Source organism: Cyprinus carpio, chromosome A1 (assembly GCF_018340385.1).
Source record: "Cyprinus carpio isolate SPL01 chromosome A1, ASM1834038v1, whole genome shotgun sequence".
Classification (NCBI taxonomy): domain Eukaryota; kingdom Metazoa; phylum Chordata; class Actinopteri; order Cypriniformes; family Cyprinidae; genus Cyprinus; species Cyprinus carpio.
This window is the reverse complement of record NC_056572.1, coordinates 3771679-3798502: the sequence shown is the minus strand read 5'-3', so window position 1 is coordinate 3798502 and position 26824 is coordinate 3771679. Positions and strand designations below refer to the sequence as shown.

Here is a 26824-nt window from a genome sequence, read left to right as displayed (position 1 = left end):
ACAGAAAACCTAGACAAATATGACAAAACATGCAGAAGGGTCATACCCATTGAAATTAAGGGGGAACATGGCTCAGTTTTTAATGCTCCTATGTTACTTCTAAATTTGGACTTTTTGCTAAAAAATATTTTTTTCCTTCTTTGGTTATATCTTATCTTGCTCATTACAGCATGTGAGCCAGTCCTGTTATTGGTGCCCCCTCCAAAATTATGTGCATGATTGATGGCCACAATATGGAATGAAAAGAGAGATGCAGAATTACAGAGAACAGATGATTAAAGAGCACTCCTCTCACTCATAATGATGATTAAAACTACCACATATGTTAACCTGAAGAGTGGAAACTTAAATCTCGAACAAAAACATAAATAAATGTATTTTACAACAATTGATTCTGGTCCTGTTAAATTAAAATGTTTGTTAAAATGAAGAGTGGAAGAACGAAAGACATTTCAGCAATGGAAGGGCCGTCATCTGTATGTGTACTATAACGTGAAACGTATTATAGAGGCAATATGGAATTGGCCTCAAAGTAATAATTCAAACACACAGAATAACACTGAAAGAGAGTAAATAATGACAGAAATTGTAACATTGACAACACAGAAAATAGTAATGTTCTCTTCTCCTAAGAGCTAAGGAGAGAAAAAAAGGATAACATAGACAAATGCAGCAAGACACGGAACAAAACAAGCACATATAAACAGAACACGGGAAGAAAAACCATTTAAAAAATGAAGGCAGATGAAACAACAGTAAGCAAACAGAGATAAGACATTCTAAAAACTGTGTCTATTAGACAGCCCTGCTCCATCACTGATACCTGCAGCTGCGTACAGGTTGGGTGAGCTCTGGACCCTCTTCACAGGACAGAGAGTGAGCGACAGGGATGCTCTTTTATGAGCACGTCCTCCGCTATCTGGAGTATGTTTGTTTGCACACGCACACGCACATGCACACAGAAGCCCACATGCAAAACAAACAGACAGCAAAGCACATGCATTGTCAGTGCAACATTATAGCAGCAAAAGATTATGCAAAAAATAAAATTAAATAAATAATAAAATTCAACGATTAACATTACAGTTCAAAAATTTGGAGTCAGTTGGATTTATTTATTTATTTTAAGATTTGTATATTTATCTAGGATGCATTAAATAGATCAAAAGTGACAGTAAAGACATGTATAATGTTCAAATAAATGTATCACCATTTACACAACAATCTCTGAAGGGCCATGCGACACCAAAGACTGGAATAATTTAGCTTTGCAATAAGTTTAAATTACATTTTAGAAATATATGAAATATAAAAAAAGAACAGTTAATTATAATTGTATTAAAATGATCTCAAAAGATGACTCATTTTATATGTCTGATTTCAGACCAATAATATTACTTTATTTTCCCAAATTATCAGTAATGAGCAGAATAAAGCTTACTGTGTGGAATATATTCCACAATGCAATGCATTTGGTTTGACCTTTTATTGTGGCAGACAAATGAGAAGCACTTACTGCACCTCTTTCTTGACACAAAATGTTACAATGTTACAATATTTTTAAACAAAAGTTTCTTAAAAATGCACAATAACTGTTTTGTTGTATTAGTGGCTAAAAACGTATCCAGGTATTTTAATAATAGACTTACCTGTGTTCATGATGAAGATCTCCACTGAACTGTGTTCTGAAGAAGGACACTTTCACCTGTAAAATACATCAAACTATTTTTAATGATCTCAAAATTGATTTATCTACACCTATATACGTAAATAGATGCTAAGAGTATGTATTAGCAAGCTAATTTATTAGCATGCGCTGTCTATGTTGTTTACTGCCTAATACCGCCTGCTAAAGTGCCTAAACTGTTTAGCAACCGCATATTTTTATCTGCCAGTTCTATGACTAGCACAGGTTATATTTATTCAGAGGGACAGATATAGAGGATATTCTGTTTTAAACATGTTTATTGTGTATCAGATGGCGACACAGACCTTAATATGGATCCATGACAGACAACAGCTAGAAACTGTGGCGTCAGTGTGTGTGTGTGTGTGTGTGTGTGTAGTGTGTGTGTGTGTGTGTGTGTGTGTGTGTGCTCGTAGTAATACTCTGACTGACACCATACAGTCTGGACACCAGGAATACACTCGATGTGCATGCTATGTGTTAATTTTACTGTGCATTACACACATTTTCTCTCTCGCCACTATCAGTATTTCCAAACATGAAGCATGAGGTGTGGAATGCGTGTGGTGGGATCTAATCATAGCATCTGTATCTGTCTCATATGAATACTAAATAATGTTACCCAATAGACATGTTAACAAGATAACAGATTTAAATTATGTCAAGATAATATTGCTCCACTTCAAAATAGCAACAGTTGAGGATTTCCGAACACTCTTCTTATAATAACTGATAAAGTGTCTCTCATGTTCACTGAGGATAACAGGGAGCAGACATAATGGATTAAAGACAGACAGAGAGAACAAGAGAGAGAGCATTTAGACATAAAAATAAGATGCAGTTGTCAGATATCCCACTGCCACTGACAGATTTATAACTTGCCAAGAGAAACGAGTTACACTCAGGGAGTGAAAACGCTGTCAACACTATCTGAGTCTTAATAACTTAAGCAATGGCCCCATAGTGGTCCTAATGTGACCCAGGATTCAATAGTTAAATCAATTAAGTTTTAAACTTGCCATAATAAATGAAGACCATTATGAAGTATTGGTTAGATGTAGCCGACAAGACGTCAGGTCATAGATTGCCTAAAGCACTTCTTAATACAGTCACTAAGTGGCTATGTACTTTTCAATTGTCTTCTATCTTTAACTAATGCTGGAAGTCGAAGAACACTATAGAAGGATTTTCATAACTTGCTGCGTGACCCAGCTAATCCCATGAAGGTTCTTCCCCAAGTTGTTGAGGCTAAAATAAAGACACTAAAAGCACTAATAATAGTCTCTAACATCTTTAAAAAGATTGAGTCTCCGGGTCATCAAGAAAAGGAAGCAAAACACAGACTATTTAAGGATCATCTGCGCTCTCTAGAACCAGTTTAGTAATATACTACCAAGCTATCTTATTTTCAATACACTATTTTACATTTTGGTGAACTGGTGTGAAATTCTTAATAATTTGTATGACCTTATTTGTACATGTAAAACAGATACAATATCTCTTGAGACTGTGTTGCATATTTCAGAAAACTCATACTCTAGATGAAACCTCAGAGAAGGAACTGAAATGGACTCATGAATCAACGCCGCAAAAAAATTATTTTCTTACTTAGTATTTGTGTCTTGTTAAATATCTAAATGGGGGAAGTTGTGGCAAAAAAAATTATTTTCTTACTTAGTATTTGTGTCTTGTTAAATATCTAAATGGGGGAAGTTGTGGCCTAGTGGTTAGAGAGTTTGACTCATAACCTTAAGGTTGTGGGTTCGAGTCTCGGGCCGCCAATACCTCTACTGAGGTGCCCTTGAGCAAGGCACCGAACCCCCAACTGCTCCCCGGGCGCCGCAACATAAATGGCTGCCCACTGCTCCGGGTGTGTGTTCACTGTGTGTGTGCCCTTTGGATGGGTTAAATGCAGAGCACGAATTCTGAGCATGGGTCACCATACTTGGCTGTGTGTCACGTCACTTTCATTTTCTAAAAATTCTCGAATCAAGATGCATTTACTTGAGAAGCAAAATTACCTAAAATATAAAGTCTTGTTTTCTAAAAAATAAATATCAAAAAATTTGCTAGTGTTTGCTAAAGAAAAATATTTGCCAATGGGGTAAGAAACATAATCTTAATTCAAATCAAAACTAGATTATTTTTTCCTGACCCTCTAACAAATAACATGAATTTTCCTTATTTTTCAACTCATCATCCATCTGGCTTCATTGTGGTATATGTAATACCAACCTTTTTACAATCCAATTCCCAATGGGTAAAATCAAGTCCTGTCCATCCAACCTCAAAATGTTTTCCAGTATCCTGATCCACAGCTGCAGCTTTGAGCACCTGATCAGTTACTGGCAATATTAGTGCAAAGCCCTCCGGGTGCACTTGAGTGTGACAAACATTCAATGCCATCGGCAGCTTGTGTTAACAGGCAATTAAGCTGGCATTTCCGTTATGCAATGGACTAGCTGCCACGGCTATACACTTCCCCATGAATACTGTAATTCTCCATTGTTTGACAGGGCTCAGCTGGAACAGACAGATTTGTGGCATAAATAGCCAGAGTCAGCTCAGTACAGATTTTGTCAGTAGCTTTGAGTGCTTGCTTGCAGTTTTCATGATATGACTAATAAAGTTGTTCTTAGCCATTTCCTTGCACATATATGGGCTTTCACACTTCAAATTGTTAATTGAGACATTTTTTAACCATGGGGCAGTGGTGACACACTCATTTGTGGTCTCTTAAATTGACTCCTCCACACACACCTAAACCTGTTTGTCTTCTTTTTGTATGTCAGTACTATATGTCTGTGTAATGTGAGTGGTATAGATCAAGTTTCAATGGGCAGACTAGAGGCATCACAACAGCTGTATGAGGAAACACACACTATTGTTCAAGAGTTTGGGGTCGGTAAGATTTTTAAATATTTTGAGAGTCTCTCATGCTCACCATGGCTGCATTTATATGAGCGAAAAAATACATTGTGAAATATTACAACAATTTAAAATAACTGTTTTCTATTTTAATATATTTTAAAATGTAATTTATTCTTGTAATGCAAAACTCAAATTTCAGCATCATTACAGATTTCAGTGTCATGTGATCCTTCAGAAATCATTCTAATATGCCGATTTACTGCTTAAGAAACATTTCTTATTATTATCAATGTTGAAACTTGTTGTGCTGCCTAATATTCATGTGGAAACTATGAAACTTTTCTTTTATTCTTTGATGAACATAAAGTTTAAAAGAACAGCATTTATTTGAAATAAAAATCTTTTGAAACATTAGAAATGTTACAAACTCAAAGTTAATGCTTGCTAAAAGTATTTAAAACAGTAGTGTAGCATGTTGAACACTAATGTGTTTATGTAGTACAATTCTGAAGTGTTATATAAATCAGTGTTGTCAAGACCCTCTTGTATGATCACTTTAGAGACACTCTCTTCTCATTTTGTGAAGGAGTAAAGAATGGGAAGCAGTACTACAGCTATATTAGACGAGGGAGGAAACACAATCTCACATCGTGAAATCCATCATAAAGTTCTTGCATGGTTCTCAAAAACAGTCTGTGGTCATGAATAAAGTGCGTCTGCGGGAAACTGATCTGACAGCTGATTCAGAGGGGTTCCGACAACCATGAGAACATCAATATGCACCACATGCCAGAACATATTTCACATCTGACAGCACTTCAGATTTATTTGCTATTTATACATCTACACACACCCATCAACCTCCCCATTAAAAAAACTGAATTCAAATTATAAGTCAATGGAATCCAATATTGTGTTGTATCCTTGCATATGGACCAAAACAGCTCAAATATAATTCAATTTTGTTTCACATTCATTTTGAGTGTATTATTCCATTAAGCCTGTAGCTGTTATTTAAGAGTATTTCCAAGTATTTCTAAGCACCTATTAAACCTTGTAATTCTTCATAGAAACAGCTTCAGGACTGTTATGTACTTAAGCAAACTTGGCCTCTATTGATGATATTTTCCTGGGAGGTAGGCTACAGTAAAAAATGGCTCTTAATAAGCAGTGACACTTAATCATCTTTGTATGGTGGCAGAGAACATGTCTGTGTAATAAAATCATTTTTTATCCCATATATAACAGCTGCTGAGTTAAACGTAGAACGGTGATTTATTACGAATCTGCTGTGTGTACGAGTGAATCTTTGTTTGTCTTGTAAGCATAATTAAAATCACTCTGAATAGGCCACTATCATCCGCCAAAGAATTTGATTTGGAATATTTTAAACCACCATGACAGATTCAAAGAAGCCAGGAAATCCAAGTCAGCTAAATAAATCAACTCTACATAACTTGATGATATAATCTACAAACGGGATGACAACAGCTTCCAGCTTGAGCTGGAACAACAAAATGAATGTTGATGTTCAGCCTGATTAGCTAGTGGGAGTGAGAGGAGGAAGCTATAAGTGTGTTTGTGCCATTAGAGAGATGTGGAGGCCGTGTGGGTTTCTAAAGTTATACGAAAGTTGTCATTAGTGTTCTATCGGATGCCCAAATGAATGTGTGTGCGTCTAAAAGTTTTGTGTAAATCCTTTACGCTCCTGCTTACTCTGTCCCTGCCCAAACCACAGACTCTCTGCCTCCCTCTGTCAGAGACGTTGATTCATTAGTGGCTTCACTCGTAACGCCACAAACCACATTCCACTTCCTATTAGTGCAGTGAAGCATCTGGCACAGTACACAGCAAGTAAAGTAGGCTAATGTTTTGAACTAAGCCAGTTCTTTTTACTGAGTTTACACAAAAGCAGTTTTTTTTTTTTTTAATGAACACAATGCTAAATGCTAATAATATAATGCTAAATGCTAATGAATGGGATGCGTTTGAGGTCAGTAAGATTGTTTTTATTATTATTATTATTATTATTTAATGCTAAATGCTAATGAATGGGATGCGTTTGAGGTCAATAAATAAATTGTGCGCAAATCACGATTTACTAATTCGTTCCCTCAATGTACTAAAACGTGCAAATGATTAGTTATTTTGCGTGTCCCTCGATTTACTATAATATTCACTCGATTTGCTAAATCGTGCGCATAATTTAGCAAATCGGGGAACGAATTTTAAATCGTTCCGCACAATTTAGAAATCAAGTGAACGGAATAGTAAATCGGGGGAACGCAATAGTAATCGTGTGCACGTTTTAGTACATTGAGGGAACGAATTAGTAAGTCGTGCGCACGATTTAGCCTACTATTTTTTCCTGCATGCCATGTGCGGGGCTCCGTACTTTTTTTTCTTTATGTCATGTGAGGTGTTAAGTAATTTTTTTCAACATTAATAATATTAAGAAATGTTTCTTAAGAACCAAATCAGCATATTAGAATGATTTGACACTGAGAATGATTTTTATACATTTCAAAATATAATAAAGTTATTTTAAATTGTGTAATCATTTTTCATAATATTACTGTATTTTAAAAAAGCTTAAAATTAAATAAAATAAAAATCTTACTGACCACAAACTTTTGAACTTCAGTTGTTAAAGGCATTGGTGCAATTGTGGAAGCTTTAATTTATCCTCAAAAGAATTATGGGAGAAGCTACAGGTGATCAAACAGTGAATGCCAGTGACAGTGTTTATTGTTTAATAAAGGTTTAGAGGCAGGATATGAACAATGTGCTCATAATATTGTCTTGTACAGAGAATACCGACCTACTGTTGACTTCACCAGATTTGTTTCATTGTGACTGAAATTGAGCCATCATCAAACAATAATGTTAGAGCAAATCAACAAAATGATTCTGGAAAGCAGTCTTGCTGGCAGTGCTCCAGTACTGCAGAGTGATTTATTATTTATTTCCTTTTTTAAAGGACAATGTGGTTTACGGTAGAATGCAGTAGATTATATTTACTGTATCATGTGGTTAACTGTGTGACACAGGGCAGTATGGTTACATGAGGAACTCAGAAAGCAATAAAGCTGTGAAATAAAGCAGAGCTCCATCAGTCAAACTTAATTCAGTTCGGGGCTGCCTGCCTCATATTATTTTAACCGACATGATTGGAACATGATCCAGATTCCTGCTACTGTGATAGAGATAGAATATCCTACACTGGGGAAAGCCACAACCACAAAGAGATTTTGCATGCAGAAATAAACCGTCAAGCATATGACAGTCTGCCCATGTGTTTTACTCATATTCTTAAAAAATCATGGGAAACCACAAAAAAAGAAAAAAATCCAATAAATAACTTAACTTAGAAAGACACATGCATTCATTGAAAAAGAAAGTATATAATAAATAACTTAAGATATTATATATATATATATATATATATATATATCTATATATATATATATATATATATATATATATATATATATACTTGATTTTTCTTACACTATTTTAATGTTTTTTAAAGTATACATCTAGCAAAATTAATGAGGTTTAGGTTTAAAACAAGAAAAAAAATTGAATTAAAAATAACTAAATTTAGTATGTTCAGTAATATTACTATACATATTATTTTACACAGATTTGCTTCTGAAGGATGTGCATCTTGTTTCAAGAATTTATTAAATTTTTACTGGAAAGCAAATACTGCTGAAGTAAATGACCTTTTGCAGTGCAGTACATGTAAAGAGAAGACCTTTTTAAAAAAAAAAATGTGACAGAGATGGAGAAAAGGTGACTTTTTTTAAGGGTAAAGGTCACAACATGTCATCACTTACAGACTGTCACCACTTCAGATTATGTGTGCGTGTACATATATATAAGTGTGTGTGTGTGAGTGCGTATGACCCTATTTAAAGCTGTACAAGAAAAGAGCAGTAGACCATTTTAACTACCAGACTCACCTATCTCTATAGTTTTCACTCTTTGATAAGGTAGGAACACACAGCTATTCCTGGATGTGAGTTACATTACTTTTATTTTCACATTAAATCAGTTTTGGCATTGAGCAGCCAAACACATACCACTTAAATACAAATTGAGTTCAATTCTGAGGGCAGCAACCGTATCCTTCAGAATTTCAAGCCAGATGTCCAACATAAATCTTAATGCAGACAAGCAAGTCTTGAGTCCCTTCCGAACACAAGACCTATCCAAATAAGGAAGAATCCATTTAGTTTTTTTTCTCTGAACATGCTTCTGAAACAGTGCCAAGAAATTTGCTTGATACAGTTTTGTGGGATATTTGTCAAAGCCTCATACTTAAAAACGTTGTGTCAGGAGTTGCATAAAGGAGTTTGAGAGACTTTGGCTGGTTAAATACCAGCTGCTGTTGCTGGGTTCAGATTGCTCTCTTGGTTTCCCTACTGACCACAGATTTTCTAGTGAACTACTGTACAGTACAACCAGGCACTTCTGTTTCCCTGGAGCTTTACCCTTATGATCTCCATAACAAAACAAGGCCATAAAGGCTAATGAAACACTGCTGGTCCAAAAGAGAGTTTTCAGATAAATTAAATCCAAAATAATGATTTAGTCTTTATTCCTGTTACTCTGTTAAACTGAAAAGGAACAGAATAACCACACAAAGTTGTGATTTACATTCTTTTTTTATGACTGTAAAGAAGTTACTATTAGACAAAACGCACATCTGAATGTTTAAAAGTCAACGTAAACAAAAATTATTTGGATCCTCTGCAGTAAATGGGTGCCGTCAAAATGAGAGTCCAAACAGCTGATAAAAACATCACAATTATCCACTCCACTCCATCATTTAACATCATGTGGAAAGCTGCATGTTTGTAAGAAACAAATCCATCAAGGCTTTTTCATTTTATACCATTCCTTCTGGCCAAAAATACGAGTCTATAATCCATAATAATGCTTTCTCTAGTGAAAATGTCCATCTCCTGTTGTCCTCACACATCAAAATCCACCAAAATATTTGTTTAGAACTGTTTTCGACTGTTTTGCTCTTAAATTGTTCTTGATCTGTGCATATTTCTCTCCTGATTCAGACAAGACAACTTTTCCACTAGAGAAATAATGGAGAATATGGATAGATGACTCATATTTTGGCCAGAAATAATGGTTTGAAATTAAAAATGTATTTCAAACACACAGGTTTTCACTTCACAAGACATTAATTAATGGACTGGAGGGTGTGGATTCCTTGTGGATATTTGTGATGTTTATATCAGCTGTTTGGACTCTCATTCTGACGGCACCCATTCACTACAGAGGATCCATTGGTGAGCAAGTGATGTGATGCTAAATTTCTCCAAATCTGTTCTGCTAAAGAAACAAACTAATCTACATATGGGATGTACTTCTTGGATTTTTCAAGCCACTGTACTGTTGGGTGATTTGATTATGTAATGCAGCATCTCTACAGGGCACGTAGGGCCTGATGACATATTCATCATGATAACCTGTTACCCTCACAGAGCTGAAAAAATATTCATGCCCATATCCATGAAGAAAAGAGAAATTAGGGTGCTTGGGCACAACATAAGCATGTCATAGAGAGAAATAGTAGAAAAATAAATAAGTAATAGCCCTGAGCTATAAAAATTCTAATATTGTGAATATTGTATTATGTGGTAAAGGAAAAATAATTTATATGATTTAGCAGAATATAAAGAGGATGAAAACAGGGAGAGAGACAGAAGGGTGATTAAACAAAACAGGACAGAGAAATGAGAAATTCTGTGAGAGCCTGTAGCATGCAGTATTATGTAAGATGAATGAGTTCCTTCAGGGCAGGATATTAACGAAGAGCAGCTTCTCACACACATACACTGCAGCATAAGTTTCATTAAGGCTCAGTGCTAATTGGACTAATTGCTGTGGTTTGTGTGCAGCATACAAACAATAAGAGTTTGGCTCATTAAAGGAACATGAACAAAGTCTCTTTTTTCACACACAGATTTACCAAACAGACATAAACAGAACACTACACAGACTCATGCAGCAAATGTGTGCATTGTTGCTAAAACTCAATCATTTTAAGACATGCAATTAATGTCTTAATATGCTAAAATTCATATATATGATTTTTTCCTCCTCCTTCATTATATTTCCTTCGTCCGTCAGGGTGTTTATTATAATATGACTTTAAAAGGCTCAAAATAGAATGTATTATTTACTTCAGATGGGAAAGTCCTTAAAGTCTTTGGATGGCATGGCACAGACCACATCACACACTTAACTTCAATCACAGGGAAAGGGCCTGAACAGAATCACCTGCAATCCATCCATCATACTTCAGTCTGTGAATAACGTCACCCATCCACTCCAGTGCAAATTCCACTGATACGATGAGTCTAAATATAAAGACTTGCACTGCTATCCTTCCTGAAAAGCATGCCCAGTCATCTACAAAAATACTCTTTTACAAGTGTTTGAAGGGCATACTTTTGGTTCATGTGATAATACTTAATTATAGTTCAAACATTTGGGGTCGGTAAGATTATTTAATGTTTCCGAAAGTCTCTTATGCTCACCAAGGCTGCATTTATTTGTCAAATAAAAAATAAATAAAAATAAATAAATAAAAAATAACAAATTGTTGAAACATTATTATAATTTTTTTTTTATTTTTTATTATGCTGATTAAGTGATCAAGACACATTATTATTATTAACAGCTATTTTTTGTTGTTGTTGTTGTTGTTTTTGGAAACCATGATAGAATTTTTCTTTAGGATTCTTTGATTAATCGAAACAAAAAAAAAACAATTATGTATAACATTCACAAATTACTAGCATACTTGTCTTAGTGTATGAGTATTTGGGTTAGTCTTTATAAAGACAATAGAACTCAATTGTTTGTCCTCATTCAGACCACTAAGTGTGTGTGTGTATTTGCAGTGTGTGTGTGTGTGTGTGTGTGTGTGTGCCTGTATGCCCTGTTTGGCCAGGTTTTCAAGTATTCCCAGACCACTGAAACTCAAACTCACAGTTTCCTTTTGAGGCCTTTGTTGTGGTGAGAGCTAGTGTGCTTAAACAAATCACACACAAACACAGGAATGAGGAAGAGAGGGAAAATACAAAGAGTCGTTATACACATCCCCTCGCTCTCGCTTTCCATCTACTTTATCTCTAACACACAAATACAGAGAAAGTCAAATAACAAGCTACATCAGAACTACAATATCAGAGCTGCATGGATCTGCAACTGTACCTATCAGATTAATCATTAAAAACGGCAGAGAATTCCATCTGTTACTGTGAGATAATGAGATGTATTAGATGCTGAATGCAGGTATGCATGTGTGTGTGTGTGTGTGTGTGTGTGTGTGTGTGTGTGTATGTGTGTGTTTGTGTGTGTGTGTGTGTGTGTGTGTGTGTGTATAATGCAATCAGAGATCTCACTTTCTATGTACTTCAGGGGTGACGAAGACCAGCTGATGTTCCATTAGACATTTTACATTCATAAAATGAAAGAATTATGGGCAGTTCTTAAAGAGGTCATATGATGTTGCTTAAAAGAACATTATTTTGTGTATTTGGTGTAATGAAATGTGTTTTTGTGGTTTAAGGTCCACATAATGTACATTATTGTTTCTCCTCTATGCCCCACTTTTCTGAAACGCGTCGATTTTTTTAAGCTCATCGGTATGAAAAGCGAGGCGTGCTGTGATTGGCCAGCTATCCAGTACGTTGTGATTGGGCAGTACCTAAAATATGTGATACAAATGTTATGCCCCTCACCATACTGTTACATAATGCGCCGCGTAAACATAAAACCAAGTCTGCATTTGTGATCGGAGAAACAACAAACAACAAGCCTACTCTACCCTGCTTAAAACATGTTTGAATCATCAGTGGACAGTTATTGTAAATGTATGTAAATGTACTTACAGACTGTGAGTCAGAACAGCCAGCATTGTAGTTTTCTGCTTTTTCCACGGTGAAAGCCGATTCGGCAATACACAGCGCCAATTTGATGCATTTCCTCAGCATGGATCAGCTCTAGGCATGACCAGGCGGATATCGACCTCTTTTAGAAGGCCAAACAAAGTAGTTTCACTTTCACAACAAAACACACAGCTTCTCCACAACATGGCGGCAACGGTTTTGGAACAGAGAACATATCTTTCCTTGACTCATAAATAATACCAAGAAGATCGAGACCCAAAAAACACTGTACACAGCCTCTCTGACTGTGCAAAATTTTCCAGTTTTCTTTCCGTTTTTAATAGAGATGCAGTAAGACACATGAAAAGACAATGCCATTTTACTCAAAAGATGCATGATCAGCATAACAATAAGAGAGAAAGCAAGAGATGGGGAGAATAGAAAGAGAGGATGAGAGACAGAGAAATAGAACAAGCATGATCCTATACGTCATATAAATTCCACTCTCATTCTTCTTCGAATGTCACTCAAAGAAAATGTCAGGACGGCACTTTTCTTTTTGCGCTGCTTTGTTTCTCTTTTTTAATTAGATTTTATTTTCCCTGTATTCAAGCTATTATTATAAAGTCTTACCATCCAGAGCAGAGCACCACTCCTGGAAGACAGGAGAGTTAGACTGGTGGGGTGAGAGAAAAAGAGAGAGAGAGAGAGAGAGAGAGAGAGAGAGACTGAGAGAGAGGTGAGACAGAGAAAAAGAGAGAGAGAGAGAGAGAGAGAGAGAGAGACATGCTTCTGTAGTTGCTAGAAATTTCCCTTCTGGGGTCTGCATGGCTCCACTTGTCATTTCTGAATCAGTGACCCAACCTCTCCACATCTGCCTCAAGAAGCTCAATGACCTTAGGGAAATGTAACAAGCCATAAAGCACCTTAAAGTGTTAAGCGATTTTGCTTCACATTTAAATGATGGTCCCAAAGAGAGACTCCTAATGTTCAACAGGGCAGTTTGAGAAATGAATGATCATGCCTTTAAGAGACACATACATCACCACATCAAAGTGCTGTCTGCTGATGAAGAATTCTGCTGGGTCTCAGGATAAAGTGTGGATTTGTGTGTGCAGCTGTTTTTATTGTCAGCTGTACAGCTACATTATATTGACAGCTGTACAGCGACATTAAAGCAACTAAAGATGAATCTGTACAATGTAATATATATATATATATTTATTTTTTTTATATATATATTTTTTTATAATATATGTGAAGTGTTGTTTTTTTTATAGATTTTGGAAAAATATAGTGTATTTTTTTTTTTTTTTTATTATTTATTAATAAAGGTGACACTACATTTCTACCAATGAATTAAATATTTGTTTATTATACCAATTTAAAATGCACTGATAACCACCATAATAATGACTCAAAATTCTTAATAACTGGTCTAAATGTGGCCAGTACTGTAGACGGTGCATACTAGTGCCGTGCACACACAACAAAACTCTACAATAATGAAAAATATTGAAATAATGAAATAAATAAATAAATGCAATAAAATTCTTAGATATTCAATATGACAGAAGCTAAATGGATGGAACGGTCTGTTTCATATAAACACCAATTTAAATATGAATACAAAGCCACTAGAACACACACACACACACACAAACACACACACACACACACACACTTACAATTTTTATTCCTGTGCTAATGTACCAAACAGTCATTAAAGATTATGTAACATACTATTGTCCTCTTTTTAGAGCTGCTTTACACCATCATTGAGTTTTGTTTGCATTATTGAAATAACCATGATACTGTTTAATACTGTAAAGCTGCTTTGACACAATCTGCATTGTATCAAGCACTAAATAAAGGAGACTTAACTTGACATATCTCACACGATTCTATAATTAGACCTAATTACACATGTGAACCATGCGAATGTAAATCCACTCAAAAAGTCATTTGCTGAATTAGTTCACACAATGTTTAATAATTAATTTACTGTGTTTTTAACACAATCTCATGGCTATTTTATGTTTTGGCGAATTGGTGGCTGATTTGTATGAATTTGTACAATCTCTTTTTCAAACTACTCACATCATATAAATTCATACAAAATTGCCGCCTCGAAAAATAGTAACATTTTCCTGTGAGATCGGGTTGCACACAGTACACAAAGGACAGCTGACTCTAAATAATCAAGTCAAAGATTTAATAAAAAGATATAAAAAAAAATACAATTCAAAAATTGATTGATTTTATATGACTGACCATTATATGATCAGTCAGTGTGAGGTGTAGAAATTCAGACGTCTGTGAGTGGGTCAGCTTGTGACTTAAGTCTAAAGTGATGTATGACGTGGCCTCTGATACAACGCTTGATGAAAAAGGACGTAATCGCAGGACCTACACATGCCAGGGATGAATGTGCTATCGCAATAAGCTGCAAACTGATACTACGCACAATGATGTAATGCTGAGAAAATGTTCCAGTAGCCTGATAAAACTGCAGTTAGGAACAATACAAATGAGCGCTGTTCTAGAGAAAAGATCGCACTGATAAAAAAACAACAGAGTATGGGTAAAAAGAAAGCTGATCCTAATCCACTGATTTATGTTATTTCATTTACATCATCATTTCGCAAGAGAACATGAAACTATGACACAGAATAAACTTCACAAGCTATGCATAAATCTTCCATTTCCTGATTAAACTATTACAGACACTACAATTCAAACAAATAGTCATACGCTACAAAATGTCTACGATTAAACAAGCTCACAGTAGAGGGAATGGATAGACACTACCTCTGCTGACCCATCTCAACACCCAATCCATTATCACAGCGAATACCAGCTAAACATTCTTGACACGGCAAGTGAGAGGTTATAAAAAGCTTTGCTGTTGAGTAAACACATGTACAGTATAATCATATATGTGTGGGTCGATACAGCAGTCACTGCTACTGGATTGCCATTTGCCCTATGGCAGCAATAGTTGTAGATAAAGATGGTAAATGGACTGTACAAAAACAACAACAACAACAACAAAAAACAGATTACTCTGGACTCCATTCACCAAAACCTTTGTTGGTGTATTGCAAACCATCTTTTTATGGCCTGTCTGCCAAAAGCATCATAGCTTAAGTAGCACTTAAAATGATCATAGATCTACAAGTACTGTTCAGTTGCTAAATGCCTCAAAATGACATGTGACTGCAAAATGACACTTACTGTAAAATAATGTATTTGTCTATTTAAGGTTGTGATGCTTATAGTTTATGCAATGTACAATGTAAGGATATGTTTATTTATATTTAGTTTAAACTTGCATATTTGAGTTTAAAATCAAAATTAAATCCTTTACATTTCTTTGAAATAATTATCTGCTAGATGAGAATGTTTTGAGACTTTTTGCAAAAATCTATGTAAAGCTATATGGTTCATGTACTGTAAAATGCATTCATAACCATGGTTATTATAGTTAACTAAAATTAAAACCATAAAAATGTATTATTTGAAATAAAACAAACTTTAACTTTACAACATTTAAAAAATTAAACTTATTTTATTTCAGCTACATTGCAACATTTCTCATGTTCATGCAGTTTAGCTTGATGTATTGAAGTAACTAAAACTTAAATAAAAAATAATAAAAACTATAATAAAAACTATACAACTATAAAAAATGAAAAAAAAACTCAAACATTTGAACTAAAATGAAAATGAATAAATCAAAATATTAATACAAATAATAATAGTATCTCAGTGATATTAAAATAACTGTTTAGCCTATAACCTCTCCCTTAGAGAAAGCTATTAAGAGAGCCCGAGATCCATTGGGACACAGGGCTCTGATCGGAGCATTTCCCATGTGTCCAATGAATATTCTTCTCAGTCATACAGATACTGTGGGCCTACATGGAGAATAATCTGCACTTTATCCAGCACTATTCTAGGGATCTCTACCCAGTAACATTAGACAAATGTACACAGGCACCTTGCCTTCAGGCATGCAGATCTCATCACACAAACACTCAGCGATGGGTTCACAGGGATGCTTTCTTTAGCACTTCACACCTTTTCGACACTGTGACATTACATGCGTCTGTCTAGTTTCAGAAGTCCTTACCTTATGTAAAGAATTCAGATTATTTTCCTATGGCACACGCTGATTCAAGGCAGTTTAGACAGCACACACTGAGTCCATAAATTTTGATAATGAGCCATAAAGTCTGCCTTAAATATGAATGATGAGGAATTAATTTTCAGAGACAGGTTCATACATCTCAGGAGTTTCCCTTCAGAGAGGTTTTTTTTCCCCCTTAATTCTGATGATGCAGTGATTGGAAGCTTTGTATCAGAAAGATAGTAGCAGTAAACTGAATCACATTCATATGCAAGTTAATCAGGTTGAACTATTGAAATCCTTTAAATTATTGATTGATTTCATAATTATGTAACTGATCCTTGCTGTACACTCACATCTCTCAGTGTGAGGTCAATGGTTTAACTGCATTACCTGGTGTGCCCTGTCCCTGCTAGTTAATCTCCCACAAGAACAGTATTTAAATGAAAGTGTAATACTGATATCCACAGATAAATGGAGACAGAGGGATAGAAATCCTTCTAGCCTCTCACTTAACCATCATTACATCATCCTATACACACAATATCACACAGATCTTGTTCACAGGAGATTAAAGCACCTTCATTCTCTCTGCTGTGCTTTAACACATTAGCATCCTGTCCCCGGGCCATAGTCAGCTCATCAGATTTGACTATAGGAACATCACCACTTAAACAGGAAACTGCATCTACTACAGTGAGTTCATTATAGTACAATAAAACGTTACATATAAAAAAAATAAATAAAAAAAATTTATACTGTATATTTAAAATAAACAAGGCAAAACATGCAGAATTATTATTATTATTATTAAATTATATTGTTACAATATTACATTTTATTTAAAAATATTAATATAATTAAATAATTTTAATTTGTATTAATTGTATTGTTTTTGTTTTTAATTATTGTTTTTATTATTATTAATAGTAACAGTAATAAATTAATACATTATAATTTAAGATATATTTTAAAATTATATATAATATATAGAAATACATATAATTCCATAATATTAATTATTACTATTATTTATATTAAGTATTAAATTTTAAAAATATTTTAAATATTTAAAAATATTATTATTTATTATAATTGGTTTTTATTATTATTAATACATTATTATTTATTAAGATATCTTTTAAGAACCTATATATAATATATAGAGAAATACGTAATTTATATATATATACTGTATATATATATATACCATAACTGTAATATAATATATTACCATTATGTAGAGTATGTATTAGTGTATGTCTATTATATATATATATATATATATATATATATATATATAAAATTTGTATACTATATAAATAAGTTTCTTTTCTAACTACAAAAAAAAAAAAAATGCTGTGTAACAGACTTTGCATTGCTCAAAATTATGATTAAATGGGATAATTGTGGACACGGTGCTGAAATTTCTATGAAATAACATAATCCCATCACCGGATAATAAATGCAAAGCCATACACACACTTTGCAATCATCCGTGATAACACAGATCGGTTCTTACCTCCACCGCCCGCTGGACCTCACTAATGAGTTGGTAATGACAAGCCTCTTAATTGTTATGTTAATCAATTAAGCCTAAGGATCTTGGCACAGGATTTTGAGACACAAGCGCTCTTTGTTGTTGTGGAAGGTCACGCTAGAGTTACAGGTAATCAGTTTCACTCTCTGCACAAACTCAATCCACGCGCCAAACGCATCGGAATTAGGACAGAACTGACACAATTCTATTACTTCTGACTACACTTGTTGGGTCAACTATTACAACACATCAGAATCACTGAGCAAAACATCTTAAAAGGAAGCTGGAATTCTACAGCACCATCCAAATATGCAGCAAAGTTAACCAACGCCAGGTACAGCAAACTGAGAAGTAGCAGAGAATAAAAGAAATAGGTGATGAGAAAGTGTTACAACATACGATAGCTGTACGTTATGTTTTGAGGTCATCAATTTGGTCATAAAGAGTGTATCTTTCCCGTTAAAGGATCCATGCTATCTATAGTGTTCTGTAATGTTTTGAAATCTGTTCTGAAATGTTCTGTAATGTGCCACTTAATTATGTATCTAAAATTTGTCTTCAATCAATATGTCTTTGAAATCTGCCTCTGGAATCCTTTGCCTCTGAAATCTGCAGCTGAATTTTAAACCTGGAATTCACAGTGCCTCTGAAAACTGCATCTAAAATATCATCTCTATCAATCACTAGTGGTTTCAAAAATTTGTAATACTGTTTCTTGGTCTCTAAAATCTGCCTCTGTAATCGCAAACTCATTCTGTCTGCGCTGATCCTGTCAGTGTGTGACCGCCAAACAAGCGTTTTCTTACCCTGAGCAATAAACGCGCATATAGAGTCATCCACTGCAGTTAACGAGCCGCATGTAAGTCCATCAAAGTCAGAGACGAGAGAGAGGAGCTCTGAACCCAGACTGAAAGCGCACACCTGCTCCGCTCGGTTCTTGTCTGCTGAGCCGACTCCAGATAAATGCGTGAACGCGCATGGACTATGCCAGTGCGCGGCACCACCCTTTCCTCTTGGGTCAGTGGCTCTCGTGCAGAGCTAGATAGCTATTGAAATAGCATTGCGGTAAAACTGTCTTTTTACTCATGACGAAACGCCTCTCAGTGCCGGCTCCAGGAGGAGGAGGAGGAGACGGGAACGCAAGATCACATTCGTTGTACATACTCAAACCGAGACGACGCTTGCGCGTATGAGCACGTGAGGTTAGTTCTTAAAAGAGACTTTATCCAGTCGTTGCATGTTGCTCAGGGAAGAGGAGTATTTTATAGCACAGCCTGTGAGATGGAGAGCAGCGCCGCGCATTGGTCCCTCACAGATTCTCAGTAGTCATGGCAACCAGAACACTTCAATCAGCGCGCGGGCTCAGGAGAGCGCGGACTGTGATGTGATATGCTGAGGTCACCTCTGCCACTCAAGGGCAAAAAGAGCACACTGAGCTGATATAAAAATGTCCAAGTACTTTAGAATATTATTGCTAACGTTTGACTTGCCATCAGTATAGGCATACTAATCTTCTATGGGAATGTGGAGTTAAAAAAAAAAAAAATTCTAAAGAAAGATTCCACAGGGTGAATACAGGCAAAGTGTGACACCTAAGATAAGCTTAATCATCTTTAATAATGCATATTCTTCCATTACTAAACATCAGCATTCAGTTCACTCTGAACTATGACACAAAAGGGCTTCTTTAGTTCTGACATAATTTCTGACATGTCATACCATGTTTGGCCTGCAGTGCTGGGAAACACTATGGTATACAGAGGCAAAGCCTTTTATAGCCATAAATCAGAATTTACTGAAATAATTTTCACATTCATATTTACTTCCTCTTTGATGCACCTTTTAAAGTGTATTGGCAAACTGGGACTATGTGTTCTGTACAAACCTGATTCCAAAAAAGTTGGGACACTGTACAAATTGTGAATAAAGACAGATTGCAATGATGTGGAAGTTTCAATTTTTATATATTTTACTCAGAATACAACATAGATGACATATCAAATGTTTAAACTGAGAAAATGTATCATTTTAAGGGAAAAATAATATATTATTCAGTGGCAGCATGGTGGGTTTCCCTACAATTTGACCTACATATTGACAGACCAAGTCATACAACATCCCTCACAAATACACATCTACCAATCCAGACAGACCTCAAAAATGCAAAACCAGACAAACCAAACTTCACAAAGCATATACTTACTCATTTATAATACTAGTCATCTAAATATTCACCCTCAGGACCTCTGTGCATTATGAGCACTGATAGCAACAGGAATTCATTCATTCATTCAGAGCAGCTGTTAACTGAAATTCTGATAGCTTATCTTATCGTGTATACAGGGTTTAGAACTAACTTAATGGTTTCATCTTTGCCAGTGTATAATTATAATGTCACAGCCACAGAGAGGAGTCTGAAAGCTACTATTACAATGCATCTCATTATCTTTTTTTCCTCATTATTTGGAAGGTTGCTCATTATCTATTTGCCATGCAAAGTAATTAATTTATCTTGTTTTTACACGTGCTAAATTGATCACAACACATAACACTAAAAAGTGTTCGCACTCTGATCCTCACACTAATGTATAACAAGTTGCTGTCAGTCTCCCTCTTAGTCAGCCATAGTTAGGGAATATAATATAATATAATATAATATAATATAATATAATATAATATAATATATATATAATATAATATAATATAATATACTGTAATATACTGTAATATAATATAATATAATATAAATTACAACTGCACTGTTTTGGCAGTCACTGTACATGGTGAGTCTAGGGGCTTTATGGTGAGATGCCACGCTCTCATGAAATTTTAAAATGTTTTTCCACAAAATGCATCTAGCTATGGTCTGGTGGGATTCAGAAAGACAGTAGACATAGGATAGCTTTGTCAGAGTTTCATGTTATTAAAGTATTTTAACCATGCATTTTACAGCAAACAGCACAGGACTTGTCTATTTTTACAAGAACTGTATTCTAAAATATTTTAAATATGAAAACATTGCCTCCTTATAATAATTATTTCATAAATGCAATAAGGAGAAATAAGAAGAGAGGGAATTTACGGTGATATTTCAGCTCTGTCACAAATGCCCCACTGTACTGCTATGCTGGCGTGGAGACTCAGTCTCAAATACCCCACATCAGTAACACCTCAGACTACTCCAGATCAAAGATGTCCAAATATAATCTCTTCACTCATAGCTGACCTTCGCAATAGAATATGATTGTTGTGTGTATGTGTTTGAGTATGTGTTTAGTCTTAGCAGCTAGGCATGTCTCTTGGTTATCTGAACTTGAAAATTCACCATGACATTGAGAGGATGTTATCAAGGGTGCAGTCATCAACACATGGAACCCCAGTGAGAAGACTGCTTATTAACCGCTTGTCATTGCTTGCGTTTGGATAAAAGCATCTGCTTAATTCCTAGTCCTAGCTGGTAAATGCTAGTTTACCGTAGCTGTTGATTGCCAGCAAGCAAATTTAACTTAAAATCATCCAAATGTCCATGGTTTGCTGGTTAAGCTATAGTTCAAAAGTTTGGGGAGGGACACTAGCATACTAGCTTCCAACACAACATGCTGGTGATTAGTTCAGCTAGTATTTCTTTTTGTATTAAATGCATCTGCTTAATGACAAATTTAAATAAGCTAAACTGAATCTAAAGTAACATTTGTGCCTCTTTATTGGTAGCTGGGTTAAAACCAAGCTAGTTTACCTTATTTACATTGTGGCTCAGTATACGCCCTGAAAACACATGCATGAGTAAACATACACACACAGCACATGTCACAGGCCACCACTTACAGCATGACGTCGTGCACTAGCCTCTAATTATCTCACATGTGAGCACCAAAAATACCACGGAACGTGGCTTGCATGTGCCTTCTATTTACACATACACACACACAGCCGCACTTTGTTGTGTCTGCTTATGTGATGAAATACACAGGAAAAAATAACACCCTTATCTCCCGCTACTGTTCTCTTTACATTCCCTGCACTTGATTGTGGGACTTTATCTCTGTCTGCTTAGCTTTAGCCACATAGCATTCTAGACAGGAACATTCCAGCATGAAGTCATTTTTCTGAGAGTAATGAATGGATTCAAGAGCACTTAAACTCACTTTTGATCGTGAGATGGTGGAATCTTTACTGAATGTGCACTCAGTTTTGTATGTTGTGCTCACCAGTATGGCAGCCATCTCAGACTTTACACACAAGCAGTTTTCAGTAGACAATAGCATTGTAGAAATGCGATATTCACAGTAATTATTATATTTTCTGTAAACTACAGTGTTAAATAACGGGTTTATCAAAATTCAGCTTGCCACGTGATCTCAACATGGCAGCCCCTATGCAGCATCCTGCTTAACATAAAAAAAAATATAAAAAAAAATTATGATTTGTATTAGGCTTCTGATCTGACTGGAGTCTCATAAATCTACATTAACAAAAAAAAATAAATCTAAAGCAATTTTTGTATTTGAACACACAGAAATGCAGTTTATTCATTGAACCAGCTGCAATTCAGTTAATATGACATATTATTAAAGAGGCTGAGATGAAAGATAATCTGAGAATAATTTGGCACTGTTCATTACAAAAATCATGTATTGGTCAAGCACTACCTCTGTCCTCAGTTGATTAATTTGGTGTCTTTTGTCTTATTCTCAGCATTTGTTTCTGTCCTCCCCTTTGTCTATCACGTTAAACTTTATTAACTCTGCATTCAAGCAGAATTAAACTGTGCAGTATTGATCTTGCACTAGCTGTATTGGAGTGGATTATTGCTCTCTCTCTCTCTCTCTCTCTCTCTCTCTCTCTCTCTCTCTCCCTTCTTTTTTGCTCTCTCAGAATAAAAGTAAAGGTGAAATACACAACTGCACCATGCAAATATCTTGGCAGGTTTTGCAGTGTTATTTTTAAAGGGGTCATATGATGTGATTTCAAGTTTTCCTTTCTCTTTGGAGTGTTGCAAGCTGTTTGTGAATAGATAAGATCCATAAAGTTGCAAAGACTTAAGTCTCAAACCCAAAGAGATATACTTTATAAAAGTTAAGACTCATCCACGCCCTCCTAAACACCTTGTTCAAACACGCCCCCACATGTCTACTTCACGATGTGGGAAGATTTGCAATGAGCTTTGTAAAAATTGATGCGTTTCAGAAGGCGGGGCATAGAGGAGAAACAATGTACAGTATGTGGAAAATAATGTGTTTTTTGAACCTTAAACTTTATAAACACATTTCATTAAACCAAATACACAAAATAATGTTCTTTTTAGCAACATCATATGACCTCTTTATTTATATAATTATTTACGTGTTTCTGTGTAAAACATTTTGTAAGATGAATTTTAAAATAAAGTGAGATATGAAGTAACTCTGTGAGGTATCCTTAAAAAGAAGTTGCAGTTATGAGAAATAAAGTTACAATTGTGAATATAAAGGTGATAATTACTTTTTCTTTTTTTTTTACTCTGAGGTGGAAACAGCTTCCATAGTTGCCTGTTTTCACTGTTACCTGATTTGCATAATTTCTTTAGTGAGTCAGGTGTTAAATCAACATGGAGAGTGTGTTCAAACAAACAGTGCTATCAGATGGCAAATTTCTGTCTTTGTGTTCTGATATTGTTAATTCTACTACAGTGGCCATCTGAATTATGACACAAAAGTCTTGGGACCCTTTAGTCCTACACCACTAGTGCTACATAACTACCCTCTTACAGTAAACACACTCTTCCACTGTAAAGACCTCAAGGCCTCTGACCACAAACATTCACTCTGGCTATTTATACTCATCAACCTCAACCCTCACTAGACACCCTGTTTTTGTAACCATCCAGTCTGAATGTGAAATAACAATAAATGCAGTGTCTGGTACTGAGAAAGTGATTTAGAGAGAATAAGAGAGAGACATTATGATGGGATGCAATGGGAGAGAGAGCACCACAGGAAACAGGCTGAGAGGGAAAAGAAGAGAGGAGAGGAAAGGAGAGAGCAGAAGTGAGAAGACTGGAACAGAGGTGAGATTCTGTCATGTTTAACATCTCCATCACTTTCACAGCTGAGAGATGAGAGTGTTTGGGGGGAAGGGGAATGATTCCCACACTTTCACACATGCAATTGAGGGCACACATAGACTGCACAAAGTCATTTACATTACTATAGGGCCTTGGCCAATGCTCCTGGCGAGGTCCACACAAAGTTCAGCTCCAACCCTAATATAGACTGTTAAAGGTCTTAATATAAAGTCATTTATTATTAGCTATAGGGTCGTCGCCCAGGATATTACTATAGGGCAGGGGTGGCCAACCCAGAAAATTAAATTCCTGAATTTGATATAAAGTGGCAAACAGGATGTAGAATAGCAATTCTAATTTAAATGTAAGGAAGAAGAAATAAAATAACTCAAATTCAAGGATGTTTATAACTTTCACTGTTAAATAGAAAAGCAAAGTTTGTGAAGACAGACTTTTAATGTTGGTTTGACAAAGCCTTGTTTGATGGATGGATGGATGGATGGATAGATAGATAGATAGATAGATAGATAGATAGATAGATAGATAGATAGACAGACAGACAGACAGATAGACAGATAGATAGATAGATAGATGGATAGATGGATGGATAGATAGATAGATAGATAGATAGATAGATAGATAGATAGATAGATAGATAGATAGATAGATAGATAGATAGATTCACAGACATCACAGACAAATCATTTGGTTTGACCATTTTTTTGATAATTAAAAGTTTGTACACATAAATCTTGTGTATGTGATGTATGTAAAAATAAACAAATGGAATAAATGGTCTACTGTGCCAGGGTGTGTTTCACACACTCACAGTTACCATACTTCACTCACAAGGCATCAAAGCCACCTCTGCAGAATAATAGAGCATAATAATAGAGCCAGCTCTCAGCAACACTTAGCAATCAGCATCTCTCCCACACTTATGATGGCTAGCACCTACACACTCAGACAGAGAAAGACACGCACACACTCAGACTGGTCATAGCACACCGTAAGGGCATTTCAGTGAACTGTACTTATATTTATTTCCTAAAGAAAAAAGAAGCTTTTTCCTTGTTCTCTGCCACTCTCTCATTAGCAGTACAGATGCTGTGGACTGGCACTGTGGCACACTGGCATTAGGAGATGGAGCTGACAATTGGATTGCTCTGCCACAATATGGATGTAAATACACCCACACACTTGCACAAGCACACAAAACAGAAAACACGGCATTATGTCTGCTGTAGTAAAGCATTGTGTGAGTGTCTCTCTGATTTGCATGTCTGTTAGAACATCTTATCTCTCTTAAATCACAGATGGAGACAGAAGGCTTACTGTGATTTTGTTAAGTAGGATGTGTTCCCACATCAACATCCTTCTTGATCCTGGAATAACATTCCTGTCAGACAGATTTTAAATGTAGGTTAAGACAAGTTTTTTTATTAGTCTGCCTGGAAACAATAGTCTTTCAAAAGTACAGGGTTGATACAAGTTGAGTACAAATTAGAGGAATTAAATCTTAGTGGAATTAAATCTTTATATTCAGTTATTTTGGTTTGGTTTCTGATTTATGTCTGTGAATTAGTCTGCAGTTGATACTTTTGATTGTACACTTCTGCTAGATTTTTGAACTGAAGCCTGTTCAGAAACTAAACAGGCCTGTTTATTTATAAATGGTGAGATAAAGTTTGAAATTCAGTCATGAATTAAGAAGATTAAGTTACATTATGAGAAATAAAGTCAAAATTATGAAAAAGTTGCAATTGCGAGATATATCACATTGCAATAAGCTGGATTTTTGAAATACTGCATAAAGTCATGATAAATTAAAAGATAAAATCACAAAGTGAGATAAAAAGTAACAATTATGAGAAAAACATATAAATTCACATTCTGAGATATAAAGACTGCAGGATATAAAGTGAAATTGAAAGATATATAGTCATTAGTGAGAGGTATACAGTCAAAATTATGAAAAATTACACAAATGCAATTACAAGGAATAGCTGTCATGAGATATAAAGTCAGAATTATGAGGGAAAAAATGTCACAATTGCAAATCATAAAGGCACACGGTGAGATATAAAGTTATATAAAGATATAAACACAGTTCTTATAAAATCACAATTGAAAGATACAAAAGTCATATATCATTTTGTTAAATTGTTGCAATTACAAGAAATAAAAAAGAAATTGTGAGATAAAAAGTCACAATTATGAGAAAAAAGGTATATAATCACGAGATATAGTAACATTGTGAGATATAAAGTACAGCAAAAATCTATACAGCAAAAGTCACAATTCTGAGATATAAAACCACAATTAAAAGATATAGATAGTGAGATATACAATGTCTGAATTGGGCTTCCTTAATCAAGATGCACTGATGCAACACCGCTTGAAATATGTCTTTTCATTGCAATTACTGTAGTAGAAATTATTTCCATGAATGGCCCATAACAATAAAATTAATTGTGACTTTACATGTCAACCAGATGGTCTCTTCCTGTCATGGATTTTGGCCAGAATAAGCTGTGAACCAAACTTTGTGGTGTTTAGACAAAGGTCTGGCTATGTAAAATAACATTTACTATGGTAGACAGACTATGGTGTAGTTGAATATTAG

General features: G+C 35.2%; 1 protein-coding gene across 1 annotated transcript in view; it reads right to left on the bottom strand.

Annotated features, from left to right (window-relative positions):
* The window catches only part of LOC109057876 (sorbin and SH3 domain-containing protein 2-like), a 49624-nt gene extending 30189 nt beyond the window's left edge, over positions 1–19435 (bottom strand). The window contains 3 exon segments of the mRNA XM_042766501.1: positions 824–919; positions 1650–1705; positions 18962–19435. Of these exon segments, the coding sequence (XP_042622435.1) occupies positions 824–919; positions 1650–1659 (106 nt within the window). The 5' untranslated portion in view covers positions 1660–1705; positions 18962–19435.
* Positions 19436–26824: the final 7389 nt, after the last annotated feature.